The sequence below is a fragment of the Camelus bactrianus genome, chromosome 16 (assembly GCF_048773025.1).
Source record: "Camelus bactrianus isolate YW-2024 breed Bactrian camel chromosome 16, ASM4877302v1, whole genome shotgun sequence".
Taxonomy (NCBI): domain Eukaryota; kingdom Metazoa; phylum Chordata; class Mammalia; order Artiodactyla; family Camelidae; genus Camelus; species Camelus bactrianus.
In genome coordinates this window covers 32,183,300-32,205,157 of record NC_133554.1, presented here as the reverse complement: position 1 = coordinate 32,205,157, position 21,858 = coordinate 32,183,300, and the positions used below count along the sequence as shown (strand labels likewise).

At 53.5% G+C, this 21,858-nt stretch overlaps 1 protein-coding gene across 1 annotated transcript; it reads right to left on the bottom strand.

The window, feature by feature from the left end:
- Positions 1-1,023: 1,023 nt before the first annotated feature.
- GPR179 (G protein-coupled receptor 179) lies at positions 1,024-20,936 on the bottom strand. Its single transcript, XM_010960505.3, has 11 exons — positions 17,338-20,936; positions 15,916-16,024; positions 14,184-14,271; positions 13,520-13,755; positions 12,627-12,695; positions 12,145-12,254; positions 11,624-11,862; positions 11,316-11,454; positions 10,582-10,687; positions 9,908-10,054; positions 1,024-8,265 (listed from the first exon to the last, which is right to left on the bottom strand). Exons 1-11 carry the CDS (start codon positions 18,129-18,131, stop codon positions 3,160-3,162), a joined length of 7,143 nt encoding a protein of 2,380 aa, XP_010958807.2. The 5' UTR covers positions 18,132-20,936; the 3' UTR covers positions 1,024-3,159.
- Positions 20,937-21,858: the final 922 nt, after the last annotated feature.

Sequence of the window (21,858 nt, the reverse complement as noted above, 5' to 3'; positions counted from 1 at the left end):
TTGGATTTTGTTCTTAATTACCAGCTGCATCCTGGTGTGATCTCAGGAAAGGTCAGGGAGGTAAGGGCCATGGAAGTATTGATACATTTGGGAAATCTATAAGTAAGTCTTGGTTCCCTGATCTCTAGCACCTTTTGGAGATGGTGACCATTCTTTCCAGCCCACATTGGAGGCAAAGGTACCAGAATATGGACCTGTGCAGAGTAAAACAGCCCAGCCCCTCCTTATTCATTCCTTAGCTCCACTTGGGAGGACTGGAGGGAGGACGATGTGGGACTTCACATGCAGGTGTGTCCTGTGTCGTCTGAGGTATACAGGGGAAATCGCTCTGTCCCAGCAGCAAGCCTGGCTTATGGTACTATTACTTTGATCAGTCCATGTAGGTTCCCCTTAAAAATCAGGACCTTAATTCTCATATTTGTTTTTCAAGCCTAGCATTTTCTTTTAAGGAATTTATCACTTGGGTTAAGGATTAAGTACTGTTTTGACCTTGTCTTGAGAATAGAGTCCAAATAAACTAGAATCAGGTTGACAATAACCTGACTCTTTAGTCTCTGTAAAGCTACCATCTCAGCAAAGCAGCAGACAGACCAGGCCTCACTCGGGAAAACTGATGTTTTAATAACAGCTGCCGGGTGCTGACCATAGAAACAAGATATGTATGCTTAGGGAAGCAGCAGCACTGGTGGGTTAATCCAAGCAGCCACTCTCATCATGCTACTTAGTCTCAACCCTTTTGACTTAAAAATGTACATCAGTTTGCAGCATCACTGCCCAAGTGAGGTCTGGTCATATCCTATTTGCCTGAGCCCTGGATTAAGGCAAAATGAGAAGGGAAGTGCTCTGAGTAGGATCCACAGCTGGGGAGTATGAAGCAATGGGAGGCAGAGAAACCAAAAAAAAGGCACACTTCATGACCAAACGATACCTTGATTCCTCTGAATATGTAAAAAACACTGTCTCAAATAAGCTGTTTCACCCCACTCCCCTAGATCTGTCTCAGGGGTCTCTAGATAATCCTAAATAGCAGCTAAGCACTAGCTGCCACCAGGGAGCCAGAGGATAAGTGCAGTTTTCATTTCCCCTTGGAATCAAATCCAGCTGAGCAAATGGCCCAGATCTAAAGGATTGGCTCCAAAGGCCGGGCAGAGACCTTCTGCAGTGCCAGCCACGTAATGGGGCTTTGGCTGAGAATTACCAGACTGTCCCCACGGCCCTGAAGGCTGCAGTGTGGCCACCTGGGCTTTAGAGCAGTGTGGCCACCTGGGCTTTATCTACTGTGAATGTTTAGAAATGTCAAAAATTACCATAATGAATAAGCTAGAACCAACTGCAGTGGTCAAGAAAAAGCATTCTTTATTCCACCTCCTCCCTGGTTTATTTTACAGCAGTGGATAGAGGGACAACTTCTCTGTTCCCAGCCAGTCCAGACCCAATGGAATTGTTCTGGGTGCAGAATTTGCATTGGCTCAGAAGCTGTGGGGCCAACTAGCCAGAGCCCAGAGCAACACACACACTTCAGCTACTGCTCTGAAAGCCTAGGGCAGGGGACCTCCATGAGAGGGAGGGCCTATATATGGGAACATGAGCATCTGGTCTCTGAAAGTGGGTTACTCCATCCCTTCTCCTTTTTGGAAATGGAGCACTTAGCTACTTTTTCTGTGAAAACTTACGGCTGCCCAGAGTATATGCAGAATCATTTTTCCACCCATTGGGTATTTGGTCCCCTTCTTTTGCCTTTTTTCTCCCCGTGAATGGGATCAGTACCTGTCAAGTTAGAGGGTGGGCCTCCTGCCCAGCTCTACCATGTTTAGTCTGCCTATTTCCACCCCCATCTCACCCCTGCCAATCCTTGGACTTCTATGACCCATATTTTCCTCCTTCCTCAGTTCCCTCTGGTAGTTTCACCTAATTCCAGCTCTTTCTTATCTAGGACCACTTAAGCAAGGGTAGCCTGAACTGACTTGAGAGAATAGAGCCAAGCTAAGAATGAGAGAGAGCTCCCTAAGAAAGGAGGTTTTGTATTTACATGATGCCCTTTCCCTGACCCTCAGGCCTCTAACCTGTCCTACAGCACTATTTCTGAGGGCTGTTAAAGTGTTGGCTCTAAACAGGACCGCCTTTTTTCCTCAGGCTTCACAAGATGTGGGCCTCTTGTTACTGAGCAAGTGATTTGGAGCTGTTCTTGCATCAGAACCAGAAACTCCCCAACTCCAGTTGCACTTGACAATGGAGAAGGGTCCCTTTGATGACAGCACTGAAAGGTCAGGAGGAGGAAGAGAATGAGCCAGTGGGATGAACTCTGGACTGGCAAAAGATGGGGCAGGAAGAAGGGAAGACCATCTGAAAAAGTTAGCAAGGGGAAGACTTCTTAAATCATGAGAGGGTGTCTGGAAGGGAGAATTCTCCCTTGGCCAGCATGGGAAGGATCCAGAGTGACTGCCTGCCTTCTCTGCTCTCTGTCTCTGATGTAGCAGACATTAACACGGACATAAGTGTGCTTGACTGGCTCTCCTTCAGTAGTCACGCAGGGCAGGTGTGAGGATCAAGAAAGCAGAAACTGGAGATCCAAAGGCAAAACTACAAGGTCTTTCAAGCATTTCAGGCACCTCTTTTGAGTCATTTAAGTTTTCCCCCTGATTTATCTTTGAACTTGAATTAAGTGGCTTCTAAGTTCCCATGGCAACCTTTATAACCTATAATCCTCAGTCCCTATGTTGCCAATGCCTTGTGTGGTTTAGTTTCTTCTCAAAAAATGTCCTTTGTAGACTAGAGAAGAATGGGTCTTCCTTTGAGAAAATATGGGCTGGGCACAGCTGACTTCCTTTTGTCACTAACATTGGCTTTACAAGTGAGTGTCTTGTAACAGACGGCTTGTGTTGAGTATTCTAGCTGGATGGGAGGATTTGTTAGAAGTAGAAGGTCTGGCCCTTGTTCTCTGGGGCAGGAAGAACATGTGGAAGTAAAGAGAGCATGAGACTTCCTGTTGGGGGTCAGAGCTGCTCTTTTCTTGTACAGTTTGTCTTTGGAATGAGTTGACTTCTGACTTTCTTGGAGAGGGAAAGTGGCCAAGTGTGTTTGATTCAATATTTTGGGAACACCAAGACTTGGAAAGGACCTTGGCTTCTAAAGCTAGCCACTCCTCCCCTGATGGAGTTGTTACTCCCAGTCCCAAGGATAGACAGTTGGAAAGCTGAGTTCTTCGTATTGAGCTTTAGAAGCTGCTTCTCCTTGGTCTTTAATTAAGGAGGAAGACTTCTGAGTCTCAGCTTCTTGGACACTTGGCTCTGGCACTAAGCTGGTCCTTGGCCCAAGTTCTGAAGGTACTTGGAGTTCTTTGACACCTTCCAGAGTGAAAGTACCAGTTGGTTTGCTGACTTCAGGGCGGGGGCTTTTGCTTTGTGGAAGGAGGTCACCTGGAGGTCTGTGGACTAAAAGGCATGGTGGGTTCTCAGGGGCTGCAGGGAAAAGTATTTCTGACCGAGTTGCTGTTAAAGCCAGGAGGCCAGGTTCCTCAGATGGGGCTGCAGTTCCCTCCCAAAGACAGATGTCAATCTCTGCCATGGTCCCCTTTATTTTATTTCCTTCTGGATCTGTGACTTCCCATTGACACAGCTCTGCCATCCTGCTCCCCACACTGCGTGCTCCGTGGGGGCTGACTTCGGCTTGGTCCGTGTCAGGAGCATCTGGCTGTGGGGAGAGCCTGATCTCTGCCGTTTCCTGCTCTCTGCTGACTTTTGCTGCTTCTTTTGGAAAGTGTTCTTCAGTCCCTCCAGATCCTGCCTGTGGAAGGAACATTTCTCCTTGCCCTTGGGATTCTCTGTCTACCTCTTGTCCCAGTCTCTCTTTCGCTGCTGCTCCTTGACTTACCTCCCCAGGGCAGATTTCTGTTTTCTTATCAGATGGAGTCTCTTCTGTTTCCCATGGACACACTTCTGCTCCCCCGGCCCCGACACTGTCTGCTGCCTCAGAACTGCCTTTGCTCCCATCAGAAGCTTGTGGGGCTGGTTGTGGAGACAGATTCCCACCATCTTGACTCTCCTGGAGACACACAGCCTCCGGCTTCCCATCTGCCCTCTCTGGCTTTTTCTGAATCGCTGCAGCACTGGGCTCTGGTTTTCCTAGGGCTTTCCCCTTCTCTCCAGGCTCCCCTTCTCCACCCTGTCTTGACACCCCTTCCTCAGGAATTCTTTCAGTCACCTCCCAGGAATAAGTCTCAGCTTTGGTATTGCTGTCGGGCTTGAGAGCGTCCGAGGCAGGAGCATCGCATGGGCAGACCTCAGCCAGCCTGCCCTCAACACTGGGCAGCATCTGCGGGCTGGCTTTAGGTTGGTCAGGGCACTGACTGTCTGGGTGGGAGACAGAGCCCGCCGTGGCCATGGTCTCCTGTAGATAGATCTGTTGTAGCTCACTGCTTGCTCTTTCCTCATCTTCAGCAGTGAACTCTCCTGTTTTTGAAGGTGGAGTTTTTTCTGGGGTTATGTGTTCTGGGAAGGAAACCGTCTTTAGGTCTTGTGCCAGGTCCCCTTTCTCTGCTGCCTCATGACTCACTTCCAAGGAGTGCCCCTCTGCCACTCTGCTACTCCTGCTGCTGGACAAGTCTGGGACCTCAGGGGCCTGAGCAGAGGGTGCCCTCAAGTCCTTCTCCCAAGGACAAAGAGCTTCCTGCTCTTGACTCAGTTTTGTCTCCCATTTTGATATGTCTTCTCCCAGGGAGGTGAGTCTCCCCTTTTCTGGAGTTTTCTCCCTCTGCCCTGCTGAGTCAATCCCCATCTCTTGTTCCAATCCATTCCTAGTGGCTCCTTCATTCACCTCCCAGGGACAGATTTTGGCTTTTTTACTGGTAGACACTTCCTCCGCTTCCCAGGGACACACCTCATCTGACCTGCACCCGACATGGTCCAGTCCCTGGAACCCAGCTTTTGGTCTGTCAGTGCTCAGAATGTCTGAATGCCGAGAGGAGCCCCCTAGATCCAGGCTTTCCCAGGGACAAGCCACCTCCCGCTCCTGGGCAGGGCCCTCTGGCTTCTTTGAATCAGTAACTGCTCTCTTGCCAGGTCCAGAATCTGCGGAAGCCTTTCCTGTATCGTTTGGAAGTTGCCTAATGGCCGCAACCCCCAAAGCCTTTTCCTCCCCTGCTCCAGCACTCACCTCCCAGGGACAGATCTCTGCCTTCCCAGCAGGCAGGGTTTCCTCTGCGTCCCACGGACAGATCTCAGCAGTTTTGCTTCCCGCACTGCCTGAGGTCTGCAAACTGGTTTTGGGTCTATCTGTGTCTCGAGGACCAGGCTGTGAGGAGGAGCTGCCGGGGTCCACACTCTCCCAGGGGCAGACTGCTTCCTGCTTTTGGAGCTGTCCCTCAGGCTTTTCCCAAGTTGTGGGATCTTTGATTCCTGATGTTCCAGGCATCTCCTCCTTGTCCTTTTGAGATTCTCTTCCTTTTGGTGCCTGTCCCAATGTCCAGTCCTCTGTTGTTCTTTCACTCACCTCCCAGGGACAGATTTCTGCCTTGGCAGGTGTTTCATTTACCTCTGACCTGAGATCTTCCTGCGGACATACCTGCGCTGCTCTGCTTCCTCCGCTGCTGGGGAGTTGGCCTCCGGCTTTGGATGAGGAATTGTCTAGACATGGGCTGGAGTGCCCAGGGGATGTGCTGTCCCAGGGACACACTGACTCCTGCTGTTGACTAAATGTCTGCACTGCTTTCCCAGTTTGTTCCCTCCTCTCTCCAAAGCTCCCTTTTCTGGAGGTTTTTCCCTTTTCCTGGAGAGATTCTCCACCTGTCCCCTGACTCAGCATGTCCCTCCCCATCACCTCATCACTCAACTCCCAGGGACAGAGCTCTGCTTTCCTGACGACAGCAGGAGCTGCTCCTGCCTCCCATGGACACACCTCAGCGACGCTGTTGCCCAAACTCCCAGGGGGTCCTGGGGCCTGAGTAGAGATTGCTGAGGGGCCACGGAAATCTGTCCTCTCCCACTGACAGAGAGACTCCAAGCCTTCACCCAGTTTCTGTTCTCTCCAGAAGGCTGCTTTCTTGGGAGTTTTCTGCTTTTCCTGGGGTAGCTTTTTTTCCCCCTCCTGGGACGGTTTTTCATTCTCTCCTCCTTCACTTGCCTCCCAGGGACAGAGCTCTGTCCTGGCAATGTCGAATGTACAAGCTCCCGGGCCAGCAGCTTCCCCCTGAGGCATCTCCATCTCTCGAGGCTCCCCAGTTCCCACTGCCTCAGACCTGCCCTTGGTTCTGTCAGAGTCCTGAGGGGCTGAGTGAGGGGACAGACCCCCAGGATCAGCACTCTCCCAGGGACACACTGCCTCCTGCCCCCTGACCAGCCTCTCTGGCTTTTTCCGAGCAACGGCAACCACATCTTTGGACTCTGGTTTTTCTGAGGCTTTCCCGCTCTCTTTCTGGGAGTCATTTAGATCTTGCCTCAATGTCCCCTCCTCAGGAACTCCTTCACTCACCTCCCAGGGGCAGATTTCGGCCTTGTTGCTACTGTCAGGCTGACACGTTTCTGACTCGGTGACTTCCCAGGGGCATACCTGTGTCAGCCTATGGTCAGCACTGCCCAGGGGCTGGAGGCCAGCCTTGGGCAGTTCCTGCCACCCCACAGGGGCTTCTTTTGCTTGCTTAGCATTTTTGTCCCCAACTGTGCTCTGCCTGACTTGCCTCAGTGTGACAGTTTCTGTTTTACCTGCTCTCTTGAGCCTCCCGTCCCCTAGACTCCGGGAGGCCCTCCTGCCTCTGTCTTCTTGTTCCCTGCTGCCCTCCTGGTGACAGACCTGGAGCATTCTGCTGGTGTGAGCATTCTGCTGGTTCTGGAGGGACTCCTCATCATCACAGGGGGCAAGCGCGGCCTGCTTACTCACTGCCTTGGGCCGGCCTGGCCTGGGAGATCTGGGGCACACCCGCACACCCTCCCCTGAAGCTCGGCCCTTCTCCTCCTTCTCAGGACTCCCTTCCCCACTCTCTTTCTCTCTGTATGTGCTCCGAGAACGGGTCAGAGCTTTGATAGCCAGTCCCAGACTGCGCATGGAACCCTGCTGAACAGGGGTCTTGAGGCTGTGAGATTTAGATAAGATCTTGGGCCTGTTGTCATCCATGTCATCAGCTTCCCCCTGGAGATGCCCTTCCTCTGTGTCCATCCCATTCTCCCCGGCCCCCCTTTTCTCTACTGCCACAGAGAGGGCCCTCCAGAGCCTGGCCCGAGCTGGGGCAGGGGAGTGGTTGCCTCCCTGGGGCCCCAAGGGGCTTTCTTGAGCCACATTTTCTTTCTTCACTGGCAGTTCTGCATTCTCCCAAGGGCAGATGAAGGTGAGTAGGCTGGGGCTTTGTGGGGGTATTGGGACAGGTGCCAGGGCAGGAGGCGGGGCCAAAGCTGATATCAGAGCTGGAGCCAAGGTGGAGGTGGGAGACAGCATCCCTGGCTCCCCCAGGCCAGCCCCAGATAGGCCCATGATGGGTGTGGAGACCTGGTGCCGGATGGGCGGGTGGGGCAGCCTTCTAGCAGCCTCCTCATGCAGCTTTCCAGAGGCTTGGGAGCTGTCCAGGCTGCTGCTCTTGGCTGGGGAAGGTGGGGCTGACAGGGGGGCTGCCCGCGCTCTCTCCGGCCTCCTGGCCGACAGTCTCCGTGCCGGGCTCGCCAAGGCCGCCTCTGCCTTCCTTCTCTCCTCCCGCTCCCTCGCCTGCCGGTAGGTCTCCTCCAGGTAGGCCTGGCTGGCCATGAGCAGGGCCTTTTCCCTGGAGCCAGCCACGACGCTGAGCGACTTGTGCAGGGAGGCGGGCCGGGCCCGGGGGAGCCGCTCTCCCACCGTCAGGTTGTGGGCGCTGGCCGACCTGAAGCCCAGCGCCGGCGGCCCCGCTGCTGCCGACTCCTGGCTGTCTGATCGCGGGCCCTTCCTGGCCAGCTTCCTCCTCAGCAGTGAGTCGAAGACTGGGGGGTCCTGCTCCCCACGGGAATCGCGGTCCTGCTCACAGATGCTGTGGGCCTTGCGCAGGCCCGGCGGCCCGGTGGGCTCCTCCTGGAGGCTGGTGCTGAGCAGCCGGCGGCGGGAGGAGCCGGGCAGGCTGCTGCGGCCCTGGGAGCCTGAGTCCCGGGAGTGCTGGCGGGCCAGGGCCTCGGGGAACTCTGCCAGGTACTTCATGAAGGAGCGGCCCAGGCCCTGGCGCCAGCTGGCCCGCTTCTTGGGCAGGTGGGGGTTGTTAGCGGCCATTTCCTTGGTCTTGTGGACCTCGAGCTGGGCGTAGAGTTTCTTTAGCTCATCCTGGGGCAGGGAGGAGAGGGCAGAGCAGAGCTGATGGTGAGAGCTAAGCCTCTCCATCCCCTGGCTGTGCTGTTCTTCCCCTCCACCCTTGTTTAGACCATTTTCTCAGGGGGATCTCTTTACCCACCAAGCCGTGTCCCTCCCCTGCTTTTTTTTTTTTTTTAATTATTTATTTTTTATTTTATTTTGGTGGGAGAGGGGAGGTAATTAGGTTTGTTTATTTTTAGTGGAGGTGCTGGGGATTGAAGCTAGGACCTTGTGCATGCTAAACACATGCTCTATCACTTGAGCTATACCCTCCCGCCTCCTTCCCTGCTTTTAAAACTCTCAGAATTCACCTCTCCATTCCTGTAGGCCCAGCACCAACCTAGTTGCAAGACAGACCCACTCAGCTCTGAGGATGCAGCATACACTGCCTTCTCTGGGGCACTGTGGTCTGGTGCGAAATCATCAGCTTGGCAGGGCAGGCACAGCTCAGGGGTTTAGGAGGACACAGGGGAAGACAGGAAACCTAGGTTTGAGGCTGCTGACCCACCATGTGCCTTGAGGCTATTTTCTTGTTCTCTCTGAACTTCTGCTTCTATAAAGTAAGGAAAACTGGCTGCCTAGCATTCACTTTCTTAAGAGGATTATATGGTGGGACCAGACGGCACGAAGACTGCCATTTTCAGGTATAAGTGACGGAGTGGGGCTTTGAAAGTCTTTTGTACTTTTGATCTTTCCCCACAGCCAGCATAGGGAGAGTACATTGGCTGCTGCTCCCCAAACTGGAGGGTCAAGATGGCATCACCATGGCAACACGCCTCCATCTCTGGCCTGCCTGCTGGATCATGGTCTCAGTTCAGCCTAACTCCAGGGGGCAGGAGGCAGGGTAGGCACAGCTCAGGGGTTTAGGAGGACACAGGGGAAGAGACAGGCCTTTGAGACAAGGAAGGAATTAGGGGATGGAAACAAGTCAGGTGTGGAGGGGGCCCCAACAGAGGTGGAGGGATGGACAAAATGACTTCCAGGGATTGTTCCCACACCATAGGTGCTATAAAACAATGGGCTCTACCACCAGGTCTCCTACCCACTGAGGTTCTCATTAGGGTTCCTGTGACTATAATGGTATCCTTAAGCAGAAAAATAAGGTAAGGATGCTCTCCTGATGTAAGACTCAGGAAAAACTTCCTTTCTCTAAGACTGCTGGGGTCAGCGAAAGGGGATCCAGGTGTGAAAATCTCTCATAGCCTGACCCTGCCAGCCCCGTCTGCCCTAGGGGGTCTAGCTGTCCTGGTGTGCTGGGGACCAAGAGCCTTCTTAGCCCACGCCTCATGATGCCCCTCCTGTGTGGGTGGGAATGGAGGACACAGAGCGTTGGTGCTCCACTCATGGTTCTGCCTTGAACTTGCCCAGTGGCCTGGGCCTCAGGAATCTTGGTTCTGGGGCTTTGGGGGTCTTTCCACTTGTGTGGCCTCCTTTGAATAGAGTCAGGGGAAGCAGCTTAGGGCAGTGGTGGAGAAGAGAGGGAGGCAGGTCTGAGAAAGAGGAAAAGCTAGGGGAAGGGAGGGGGCCTGCAGTGGCACAGCCCAGGGGCAGGGCAGCACTGCCCCTGCACAGTTCCTAAGCCAGCATCAAGAGGAGGAGGGAGGGCAGCACCTACCCGGATGTCTCCAGGGTCCAGGCTGCGCTCGCTCCAGGCTGAGGCGATGCTGCTGTTGAGGTAGGAGCCTGAGCGCTGCAGGTCCAGCTCATCCTCATACACCTCATCCAAGATCTCCTCTCGGGGAGGAGCCCCCGGCTTCCGGAACTGGCCAGGGTGGGCATGATTGGGAAAAAGACTCACCTTGGCTCCTTGCCCCGGGCATACATATTTACTCCATAAATCTTCACACCCCCCGCCCTGATTTGGAATTCTAGGGGTCCAAGGACTTTTGTTCCCTCTCGTCCTGATTTTCTCTAGTTCAGAGACCTGGTTGGGGGGGGGTAGTTCTCAACTCCCTGTCCCCACAATTCCTAGCCATGTCTTTCAGCTCCCCCTCCTATCTTTCTGTAACTGCTTCCGAACTGATTTTCAGAGTCACCAACCTTCCAACTGTGTTGTTACAAGGACCACTCCCGGCTCTAGCTCTTATTTCCCTTGCCCAAGGATGGGAGAGAGAGAAACAGTAGCTTCCTTCCCCTATACTCCTAAGTGGGCTCCTTGCTTAGGGCCCACTCACCCCAGGGTGTCAGTCTCACCCTGGCCTGGGGAGGGCACTGCGGTGACAGTAGATCCACAGTGCCCCTGGCAAAGGGGTGGGGTCTGCCTCACCTCGAGGATGGAGAAGACCTCACCTTAGGGATGAAGATCAGAGCCAGTGTGGTGGTGACCGTGCTGTGGGTGTGAAAGAAGAAGAGGAGGAGCGTCCAGTCTGGGTGCAGAGAGGGAACCAGCACAAACCTGAGGGTTGGGGAGGGGATCATTAGCTGTGGGTGGGAGTGGCCTCTTCCCTCTCACCTGTCTCACTGGCTCTCCTCCCCAGCCCCAGCCCTAGCCCTGATTGCCTGGAGTGGAGTGAGGAGGGCACTCCTCCTTCTTCCTGCCCCCTCTAGGATGTAGGTCCCACCTCAGGGCTCATGTTAATTCCCCACCTCCAAGAAGCCCTCCCAGACTACTCCAGCTCGCCTTCTCTGGCTGCTTGTATAGCATATAACTGTTACGGACCACCCTGTTGGTTGTCTACCTTCACCACAGGGCCAGGTCCTTGTGAACTCTCATAGCAGGCCTGCTGCTGGGAGGGCTGAGGTATGAGGAGGAAGAAGGCGGGGAGAATGGAGCCTGTGTGGGGAGGAGAGTGGTGGGGTGTGGAGTGGGAGAGGAATTAGGAGTGGGGCGTGCTTCCTCTCCTCAGGTGTTGGGTGGGACATGGGGTACAAGAAGATCTGTGGGGTACAGGGAGAGCTGCGGGGGGCCTTCCTCACCTGGCTGAGGTGCAGCAGGTGCTGCAAGGAGGACTGTGGGATGGCCGTGCCCTCACCTGGGTGGCATTAGGGCCGGAGGAGTCGTGGGTAGGAGGGCCTGTCCTCACCTGGCTGCGTGGAAGGCAGCAGAAAGCAGCAGCTCATTGTGCAGGGCGATGCCCAGGTACCGCGGCTCGTGGAAGGCTGAGGGGACAGCCCGGGTGGCATAGCAGAGGAAGCTGCCCCAGCACAAGAGCAACATCTCAGCTGTGGGGGAATCAGGAGGGTCAGAGCTGGGCACCACCTCAGCAGCCATGCCACTGCTTTCTCTGTAGGCTGTGCCAGGGAGGGGAGGGGGAGCCAGGGCCAGTGATCTGGGTCCAGGGCAGGGGGACCCCTGGAGGTACAGAGCCGGGGATCAGCTGAAGCAACTCACCCACAACCATGATGTAGTCCCAGCGGTCATGGTGGCAGAGGTAGAAGTGGCGGCCTGTGGGAGTGTGGCCTTGGGTCACCACAGGTGTGTGCTGAATGCCCTGCTCCAGGACCCCCGCCGTCCACACAGCCAGGAAGCCCAGCACAAGCAGCAGGAGCAGCCCCAGACGCCGCAGCAGCCGCCCGCTGCTCAGGTGGGGGCCCCGCTGGGCCGACCGAGACAGAAACAGCTGGAGCACTCTACAGGGGTTAGAGTGTGGGTGCTGGGTGCATCCATCACTTCCTGTCCATCGCTTCCCTCCCCTCCACACATACCTGTCCTCCCATCCCTCCCCTGGTTCACTGCCTCCTCTTACCCCCAAAACAGTTACATGGAGGGGAGGCCATAGGGCTGGGGGCGGGCCTTGGGGGCACAGAGGAGTAGGGCTCACAGGGGTCTGGCTGTGAAGAACTACATTCCATAAATGAGCTGGGGTGGCCTGGAGTGAGCAGCGTCAGAGCAAGGTCTGCCCCAGACCCTACCTATAAAGCTTGAGTATAATGGTGCCGTAGACAATGGCAAAACCCAGCAGCCGGACCCAGCGGAGAGCGATGCAGCGGAATACACTGGGCTTGAAGTACAGGATGAAGACCTGGTGGGGAGGGGGCAAAAACAGCTGCTGTCTTCTGCACTTCCACTATGCGCCAGGCCTATGCTAAGCACATTGCCGATCCTCCTAACAGCTTTGTCATAGAGGCATCATCGCCTCCACTGTGCAAAGGAGGAGCTTAAGTATCAGAGAGGTTAGGTAACTTGTCCTAAGTCACACAGCGAGTCATAGAGTTCTTTTAAGCCTGGAGTGTTTGGCTCCAGAGCTCACTAGGCTGGATATGAGTCGGGGGATTTTGAGGTCTCTGAATCTACCCAACAGGGCAGAGAAGAAGGATTCTGGGGTTTGGAGGGTGCCAGGTTGGGACTGTGGGGGATCCTGGGAGGTGGGATCAGCCTCTGGCCACAAACTCACAGGGAAGTAGAGCAGCAGGGATCCAAAAAGGATGGCTTCCAGCAGTACAACCCCAGATGCCCGAATCCTCTGTGAACCCAGGAAAGAGAGAGGCATGTAAACAGGGCAGCAAGAGGACAGAGCCTGGATGATGGTGCAGAAGGGTCTCAGGCCTGTTGGAGGGGTCACACTGTGGCCCTGGGCTAAAGCTTCACCCTGTAACAGTAACTCTGCCCTCTCCATCCACAGCCACTCCGACCATGGGCTGGCTCTTAGCTCCATTGGCACTAGGCCTGGCTAAGTCCAAGGTTTCCCACAGCCCCTACCACCCCAGCCCCATGCTCCTCCCAATCCTGGGCCTTGCTGCAGATCTGGGCTAGAATCAGAGGTTGCTAGAAACAGAAGAGATCTCATGCTTTCCTCCCAGCTTTGGGTCCAACTGCTTCCTTGTCTAGATATTCCTTTCTCTGTCAGTTGACATTTAAGCATGGCTCAAATGTCACATTCTCCAGTAAGTCTCACCACACCATCTCAGGCAGGATACCCGGTTTCCTCTCTGAGCTACCGCTGCAACTGACATCTCCATCCTTACCCCTATCTTGCTGCTCTGTCCTTTCATTTACATGTCTGCTTCCCCTATTCAGCTGGGAACTCCATGAGGGTCCAGATCACTTCCTCTAGTGCCTGCACAGTATTCTGAATCAAGTCCAATGCTTTCATTTTACAGGTGAGGAAACAGGTCTAAGGTGGTGAGGCCATTTGCTTAATGTCACATCATGAGTTAGATTAAGAATCAGGACCAGAACCCATTTCTCCCAAGTTTTAGTCTCACGTGGTCTCTGGTCTCCAGTTGGTGCTGGAGACCCCAGATGGGTAGGACACATGTGTAGAAGAGAACTGTGGGCCCTCCTTGCCTTGCTCTGGCGGCAGCGGTAGGAGACCAGCATGCTCAGGAAGACGGCCAGCATGCAGCAGGTCTGACAGGCCAGCACCGCCGCCCGCAGTGCCAGGGCTTCCTCCACCAGGCACGGTGTGGCATCCAGGCAGCTGGTGCAGCCCTCAGCACATGGCTGGCACCGCAGCAGCCTCCCGGAGCTGCCTTGAGAGAACCCGAATTGCCCGGTAGGTTGGGCAGCACTCTCCTCTGAGCCTGTAAAGAACAAGATGGGTGCAGAGAGAGTGGCATGGCTGGGGCATCCTGAGACCCCAGCCTTCTCTCCCAGTGGTCACCACAGTGATCTCCCTGTGTTCCTATGGTCTGTGGCCCCTGGGGTAGGATTGAGAGGGGTAGGAATGAGGGAGTGTGTACTTTCAGAGGAGGGCAGGGTAACAGGAAGAGGTGGTGCCAGGCTAGGACACACTGCAAGGTCAGATTGGCATGTTACAGGCTCATTCTCAGAAGGCACAGACACCTCCAAATTGGCCGTGCCTACCTCTCCTGCTTCTCTCAACCTTCTTCCCTTGCCCCACAAGTTTTCTCCCAGTGTCTCACAGCAACCTGCCTTTCTTCCCCAGATGCCCCCCTCCAATCAGCCCAGCCTGTAAAACACCAGCCTGGCCCTCACCATGCTTACATACCCCCAGAGCTGCTTGCCCCGTAGAAGCCGGGTCGGCAGCGGCAGAGGTAGCGGCCAAGGACAAAGCCCTGACTCTCCAGGGGGACACACTGTGGGACGACAAACACAATAGGTATTTATACGGGGCTTTCCGTCCTGGGAAGAGACGGAGGCTCCATCTACCTTCCTGTCCACAGCTCCTGGGTCTGCACTAGAAGCCCCACCAGAAACCTCGCCCAGTCCTTGGGGAGGTTTTCCTCTCGGGAAACTCTACTCTGTGCCTCCCCCTTGCCATCTCCTATCTTCTCAATGAGACCACCAAGCAGAGTATGGGGATGATTCACCCTTTTATTCAGACTGGCAGTGACAGGAGCCTCACAGGTCCCATTACCCAGTGCCCAGCTTTTGCTTGAGCAAGGTGCTGGGGGAGGTGGAAGCAGGGAGAACTCTGAGCTCAACCATACCTGTGTGCCTATGTCCTGTTTCAAAGGGTCCCTATCAGCTGCCTTCTTTGGCACACAGGTAAGTTGAAAAGGCCCCCCCAGAGGAGCAGCTTCCTGCATCGGGGCCATCTGGCTTTGGTGCAGGACTGCTCTCCCCAGCCCTAATGCCAGGCTAATGCCAGGCTGGTGGGATGCCAAGGCCAGCTCTTAATTCCACCTCCGCCCATTGATGTTTGCCCAGCAGGGGATAGAGCAAACCTCAGAGCCAGGCAGGGAAGAAGAACATGCGGATGAGGTCAGATCTACTGTGGGGAGTGGCTAGGAACAGAGAGCAGTGGGACAAAGGAAGGGAGATTCCATATCCAGTCCCTGACTTCACCTAGAAGGTGCTTCTGAAATCGCAGCCCAGCTTCTCCTTTCACTCGGACCACTGGAAAGGGCTTTGTTCCTGCCACAGTCTGCACAATCAGATGAATGCATGCCCAGAGACATGAATATGGCTGGGTTTAAAAGTGCACTGGACAATGGGAGTCCTTGTCCGTCTCTGGACTTACAGCTCCAAACACATGTGCCCTGAAGAGCAACAGATGCCCAAACCCACCCCACCTCCCAGCAGGCTGCAGGGCTTGCCTTGGCTTTGGTTCAGCTCGGGAACAAGCATGCAGTCAGTGTAACTGTGGAGCGGATTAATTCACTGGCCACCCAGTTTCCCAGTACTGGGCTTGCAGGAATACCAGACATTGCTTTCCATTATCTGGATTCTCCTGCATCCACAGCTTCTTTGATTTTGCCAGCATCTGGACTAGGTTCCATCACCTTCACCAGTCCCAGAACCCTTCAAGCTCCTTCTTTGGCTAGTTCTCCTACACCCTGACCAGCAATTCCACTTATTTCAACAAACACCCAACAGAGCATCTTCTGTGGGTCAGAAGGAAACCAGATCTCTGTTGACATGGAAACTGTGGTTCAGGAGAAGGAAAGGGGATGATTAACAGCGGCTCAGGAGGTGGTCCTGGGAAGGAATCCTGGAGCACCCAATACCAGAAGGGAGAGCAGCCAGGGAGGTACACTGAGATTTCAAAGGCGTGAGGGTGGCTATCTCAGGTGGAGGTGGGGGTAGGCTGTAAGTGTCCTCACTTTTAAAAAGCCTGGTATCTCATCTCTACTTATCTCATCATTAAGGACTCCCCTGAAGCCCTGAGAGGTTGGTGTGCCTTTGTCAGCCGCTCCTAAGAGCTGAGTGATGGCAGTGATGGGAAAGGGAGAGGGAGGCGAGACCCCAGGGCTCCCTCCCACCTTCCTTATCCTTACCTGGGTGCTGTTGAGGTCACACAGGTGTGTGTTAGAGTACCAGCCCGGGCTGTTGGCACACTGATTGATGTCCACGCTCTGAAGATCTACGTCCATCTGCACCTGCCCCCTAGGCCAGTGAATTGGCAGTTAGGGGAAAAGTAAAGGATGCCAAGGGGAACATGTGTCCTTGGACCCCAGACGAGGGGGCAAGGCAAGCTTTATAAACTTCAGCACAGTGACCACAGAGTGCCAGGAGAGAGGGCACACTTGCATTCCATTTTTCAGTGCTATTAACCCTCACTGTCTCTGCACTGATAATCCTCCCCCTAGGTTTTTCTCCACCCCCACCCCCATCCTTCCAGCTTTTCAACATCTTAGCATTTCCTGGTTTCTATCAATGGGTGAAGGGAGGGGGCAAGACATACGGGAGGCTGTGGCTCTGATGATTTGTCTGAAATGGATTTTCACACTTCCCCACTGCATATATATATACACTCGCACACACGCAGACAAAGCTCAGCTATTAACCACCTCCTCACTCTGCCCAAACCAGGTCTGAATTGATCACAGCAAAGAAGATAGGGAATGGAGGAGTCCAGGATCAGAGGTGCTTGGCCCAAGGGCTCATAACCCTTGCTCTGGGCTGAGTGGGAGAGAGCTGGCAAGGAGCCAGGCTGCCTGCAGCCAGGAGAGGAACTCTGCTGGGGACAATGAATGGAGACACATAGCTGGGAAAACAACACTGACTGCTGAATGCACAGTACCCGTTTGCTCCCTCCTTCCAGTCAGGGCTCCCAAGCACCTCTTTACTCTGGCTGAGGGAGGAGGTCCGTTATTTGAGGAGTATCATCATCTCCTGGGTCAGGACTTGATGTGAGAATATAGCCACTGGGAGGGACCCCAGGGACCCAGCCAGCTCTTCAACAGAAAGGGCAATGGTTCGAAACTTCCCCTCAAGTGTTTCCTTCCCTTGGAGAATCTCCCTTTTTCAGTTCTAGATTGCTCGAGAGCGGCGGATTTCACTCCTGGGGTGCCCACCTGGCTCCTCTGAGAAGCCGGTGCATGGATTGTCACTGTCATCCACACCAAGCCCTCTCCTGCCTTGTACCCACTACCCAGATCTAGGGGCCAGGACCTATGCTCAGCTACATCCCCACATCTGTACAAACACACATGTGTATATAACAACATGTAAATGGATTGATTCATATATAGTGTGTACACACACCTGTATGTTTTAACATGCAGTTACAGATTCCCAGAGTCAACTGCAAATACACACAACTGAATGCAAATACAAACAGCTGAATGCAGATGCACACATCTGTGCCCCCCAGACACACATGTGCATGCCAAATGGCCTAAGCACAGCTGGCTGGACTTGGAGCCCCTGCCCCCACAAACTCACAAGAGCATCAAATCCTGCACAAACCCACTTACCTGACCTCCGGGCTGAGGTCTGGCTTAAGTCCATAGAAGGTGGCTGAGAGTGTGATAAGCCAGCCGGGACGGAGCCGGCCCTCCTGGCACTCCAGGAAGGGAGGGGACAGCCTCACGTGCTGCATGTCCCCCACGTATCCATCACCCTGTGGCCACTTGGGACTGCCAAGGCTCCCTAGGTCATTGGTCAGCACCCGCTTCTGCAGGTCAGGGGTGTCCAGGACCCCGGTTGGGCTCTCCTCCTGCACCCTGTTCCCCGACAAATCCTGAAGGAAGGTCTCCTCCCCAATCCGGGTGGCCTGCAGGGCCAGCTGCAGGTGGCTGGCCCCTGGTGAAGGATTAAAGGTCAGCAAAGCCCGGTAGGCCCTTAGGTCCCCCTCTGCCACGCTACGGACCAGTGCCTGGTACCACTCCACATCCTCCTCCACACTGGACTCCCGGATGTCGTTGGCTTGCAGCAGCATGTTGAGGAAATTGGCGGCCTGGGTAACGGTGCCCGCTGCCCTCCACAGGACTGGGGGGAGCCCTGGTCTGGCTCCTGCCCCATGGGCTTCATAGCGCTCACTGCAATTAGCCCCCGACAGCTGTTTGGCGTCTCCAGAGTAGAGAAAAGCCAGGGCTGCCTCAGCTCCCTCCGAGGGCACCCACATGGGTTCAGATCCTGGCTTGACTTGGGAGGACAGTGCAGGCAGAGAGCGGAGGGGCCTCGGACCCCCTAGAGCCCAGTCAAAAAGGAAACAGCAGCCCAGCAGCCCCCACACAGGAGGAAGCATGACCACTAATCCAGTGCCCATCCTCGGGGCAGCTCTCAGGGACCCTGGGGTCCAGGCTGCCTGGGGGATTTGGTGGCTCAGGAGATCCCAGGCAGAGGCTGGCTGCAGTCTGGGGCTACCTGCTTCCAAGCCTCCTATCCTCTCTTTCTCTCTTCCTCTCTCTCTCACGCCCGCCCTCCGCTGTCTTGCCTGTTTTTCCTCCTCTCTAACGTCATAAGCACGAGGGCTCTGCTCCCTCCTCTCTCAGTGTGGCCCTCCATCACAAACCCTCTTAATCCTGGCACACCACTCTTCCTTCCTGCTCTTACCCAGTTTCCCTCCCCCACTCCCCATCCCACATCTGTTCCAAAGAGAGGTAGATGGGAGGGGAGAGGAAGGGACCAGTCATTCTCTCTCTTCCTCCCTCCCTCCCTCTGCCCTTTGCTCCATTAGGAGAGATGGGCAAATCCAGGATGGGGTGCCATAGCAACCACAGATGAGCCTGTGCCCCTCTCTCCACCCCTCTGCTCCATTCAGCCTCCTGGCAGCAATTTCGACGGGCATGATAAAGGGCCAAGCTGCAGCTCCTGGCAATCTGTTCTGGCTGCCTGTGCCCCCTGACACCATGCTGCTGAACTGGAATTTGAGATTGGGGACAGCGAGCGTGGGCAAGAGAGCCCGAGAACCATAATCGCTATTTGTACAGACTGTGCCAGATTATAAAGTGTTTTTCATGTGCGTTATTTGAATGAATCTTCCCCACCCCTACCTATGCCACATATTCTTATCCCCATTTCACAGATGCAGACAATGAGGCTCAGAGACTCACCCAAGATCACACAGTTGCTGACTTTGAGACTCAAACCCAGAACTCTGACTCCCCTGCACTGCCCTGTCAAACCCCTACAATCACCCTGTTATTCAACCTTAGAGACCTTAATAAAGCCTCATTACAGAGGAGTAAATGGAGGCCCAGAGAGGTGAAGAGACTTCCCTAGGACCACACTGTTGTTCGTGACAAAGCAGGAGCCTCCGCCAGGTCTCCACCTCCCCACCCAGGGGAGACTTCCTTCTCCTGCACCACAGAGCCTGGAGGGGTTAGGAATGGTGGGGGCAGGGCAGGGGTGCAGGGAAGAGAGTAAACAGCTTTGCCTCTGCTTCTTCCACCTTCACTTTGACTAACCTCTCCTCTCTTCCCGGTCTTCCTACCCCTCACATCTTTCCCTCTGTTGGACACAGTAACAAGGGAGCCCAGGGTTAGCCCTGAGTGAGGCAGCCTCCTTGGATCCAGAAGTGGGTGGATTCTTGAAGTCAGCCACACAACAAAGCCCCTGCTTTCCTCTCCCTCCTTCTTACACGACTTTCGCATCACTGACGTGCTCCCCACTCACCCAGCGATTTAGCCCCACATGAGCATGCTACTTGTTGGTTTCTTCCCTTCTCACTTAAAGCTGAATGTCAGCTAAGTGACTTCCTGAAGGCCACAAAGCCAGTGAGTGGTCCCTGGGGACAGACCTGCATCCCACGACCATAGTTCCCTCCCTTGCCCTCTGATTCTGTGTGCCAACAGAGAGAGGGAGGGAGGGGGCAAGTGCCCCACTCCACGCTCTTGGTATTACTGATTACCATTAGTTGAGGGCCAACAGAACACCTTAGGTGAAGACATAATAGTAAGTTGTTTATCCCCCAAGAAGCCTTTCATAATAATCACTAATGCTTGCCTAGTGCTGTAGCATTTGCATGTAAATTTTTATTTAATCCCGACAATAGACCCATCAATGGCGGATTATTATTGACCTATTTTTACAAATGAAACACAGGTTCAAAATTGTTTAATTATTGACTCTTGGTAATATGAGCTGTTCTTTGCAAACTTTTAAAACTAGGGGCCTACTGCTGCAGGGACCACTTATATAGCCCTCAGGAAAGAGGTACGTATAGACACAAAACCCACCCAACACACACACACAAATCCAACTCATGCAAAGATAGACTTCATTTACTTGGAGCTTAATTTTCTATATTTTTTCCAGGAACTGGGCTACAGGCCTGGACACTTAAGGAAATGGAGAAAGGCAGCATTCCTCGCCCTGCCTTAGAAAGAGCCTGTGTGCGTTCCCCTGTGCCTCTGTCCTCTGGGCAGGTGGAGATACCCCATGTGGTGGACATGGTCAGCCTCCCTCTGGGGCCAAGAAAATGGCTGAACAGCAGAGGGCGCTGTGGAGCTACAGACCTTGCATTCATGGAGGGTAATCTGTTCTGGAGCCAGTGGTTTTCCAGAGACAGCCAGAGATCCTGGGTGATCTTAGGCCTCTGGTGTTCTGTGATCCTACAGCAGATTCTTTTCTTTTCTCCAAAAACCTAAGTGACACCAAAGAGGTAGCTGAGGGAGAGAGGGTAGAAAACATAATCTTCAGAGTCAGAGTTGGTTTTGAATTCCACTGCACCTTTTTGAACAGTTAGGTAAATAAATCTGAGCATCAGTTTCTTCATAGGCAAGGAAGGTTATTAATTCTGTTGTGTAGAATTAGAGGTGAATTTGTATCAGGAGCCTCTTACAAGTATGGAACAACGGTTCCACACTTGTGTATTAAGGGCTTCCTCTCTGCCAAGCAGTCCTTGGCACTGGGGTCCACGATGGACAAAAAGCAAATGTGGCCCCTGCCCTCATGGGGCTAAAAGCTTAGCAGGGAAGACAGACTAATCGAATAACCCTATAGATAGAATGACAAATCACACTCGTGCAATTCAGTGCAACAAAGGAGTGGGCTTGGGGCTGGGTGAGGAGGAAGTACCTGAGCAGGGAGATGTCTCCGAGGTAGAGGAGTGAGTTTAATTTGAAGGATGCGTAAGAGTTTACGAAGCAAAAAAAGGTAGGGACAAAGCCTTTTAAGAAAAGGGGATCGCTTATGTAATGGCCATCTGTGCATGAACCTGACACAGGGCTAGTGGAACTGCAGGGCAGAGAGAACAAAGTGGAGTTTGGTGGGATATGAGGCCAGAGAGGTAGGGGTCAGATCACATAGGAACCCAAAGGCCTCCTTAAGGAATTTTGTCTTTGGCCTAAGAACAATTATAACCATGAAGGGTTATAATCACAGGCTATCGTCGAATACGCACTTTAAAAAGGTCTTTCCGGCTGTAGACCTCATAGCAGACCCTTGACGATCTTCCCCTCACTGCACCCTCAGGTACTAAAGTTGCTAAATTCTGCTGGCTGATCCTTTCCCGTTATCCTTTGCATCCCTCAGCATCTCTTCATCAGATGATTGCAGTGGTTTCCTAACAGGTCTCCCTGCCTCCAATCATACCTCCTCTACACAAGCTTGATCTTATTTGGTCTTCACCACATGCCTGCAAGGAAGCAAAGCAACAATCCTTATCCCTATTTTGCAGATGAGAAAACTGAGGTCTAATGGTTCTGTGGAGCTGGCTCATACAGGCTCGTGGAAGTTAATTGTTAAAATTTCAGGAATTTTGCAAACCAGTTGTTAAACACACCCAACTATTAAAAATTAAATTATACAAATTTGTAATTAAATTGTATTAAAAACAAAGGTAATAAATTCTCAAAACTCATCACTTCCTAATAATTTTACTATTATTATTCACCTATGCTTGTGAGGTTACTTGTGTTATTGTATCTGCATGATGAAACTACTACATAATGGTACATTCTGTGTTCAGTAAAGTCAAGATGGCAGATTGAAATCAGCCTCGGTGGGAGTATTTACACCACAGAAATTGGCAAATGCTATAAATTGGGGCT

Excerpts from the sequence above, each read along its gene's own strand:
- GPR179 (XM_010960505.3), bottom strand. The coding sequence starts at position 18,131 with ATGGGCACTGGATTAGTGGTCATGCTTCCTCCTGTGTGGGGGCTGCTG. Across the intron at positions 12,696-13,519 it reads ACCGCTGCCGCCAGAGCAAG|AGGATTCGGGCATCTGGGGT; the intron begins GCAAGGAGGGCC and ends CTGGGTTCACAG. Across the intron at positions 10,055-10,581 it reads CTCTGATCTTCATCCCTAAG|TTCCGGAAGCCGGGGGCTCC; the intron begins GTGAGGTCTTCT and ends CACCCTGGCCAG.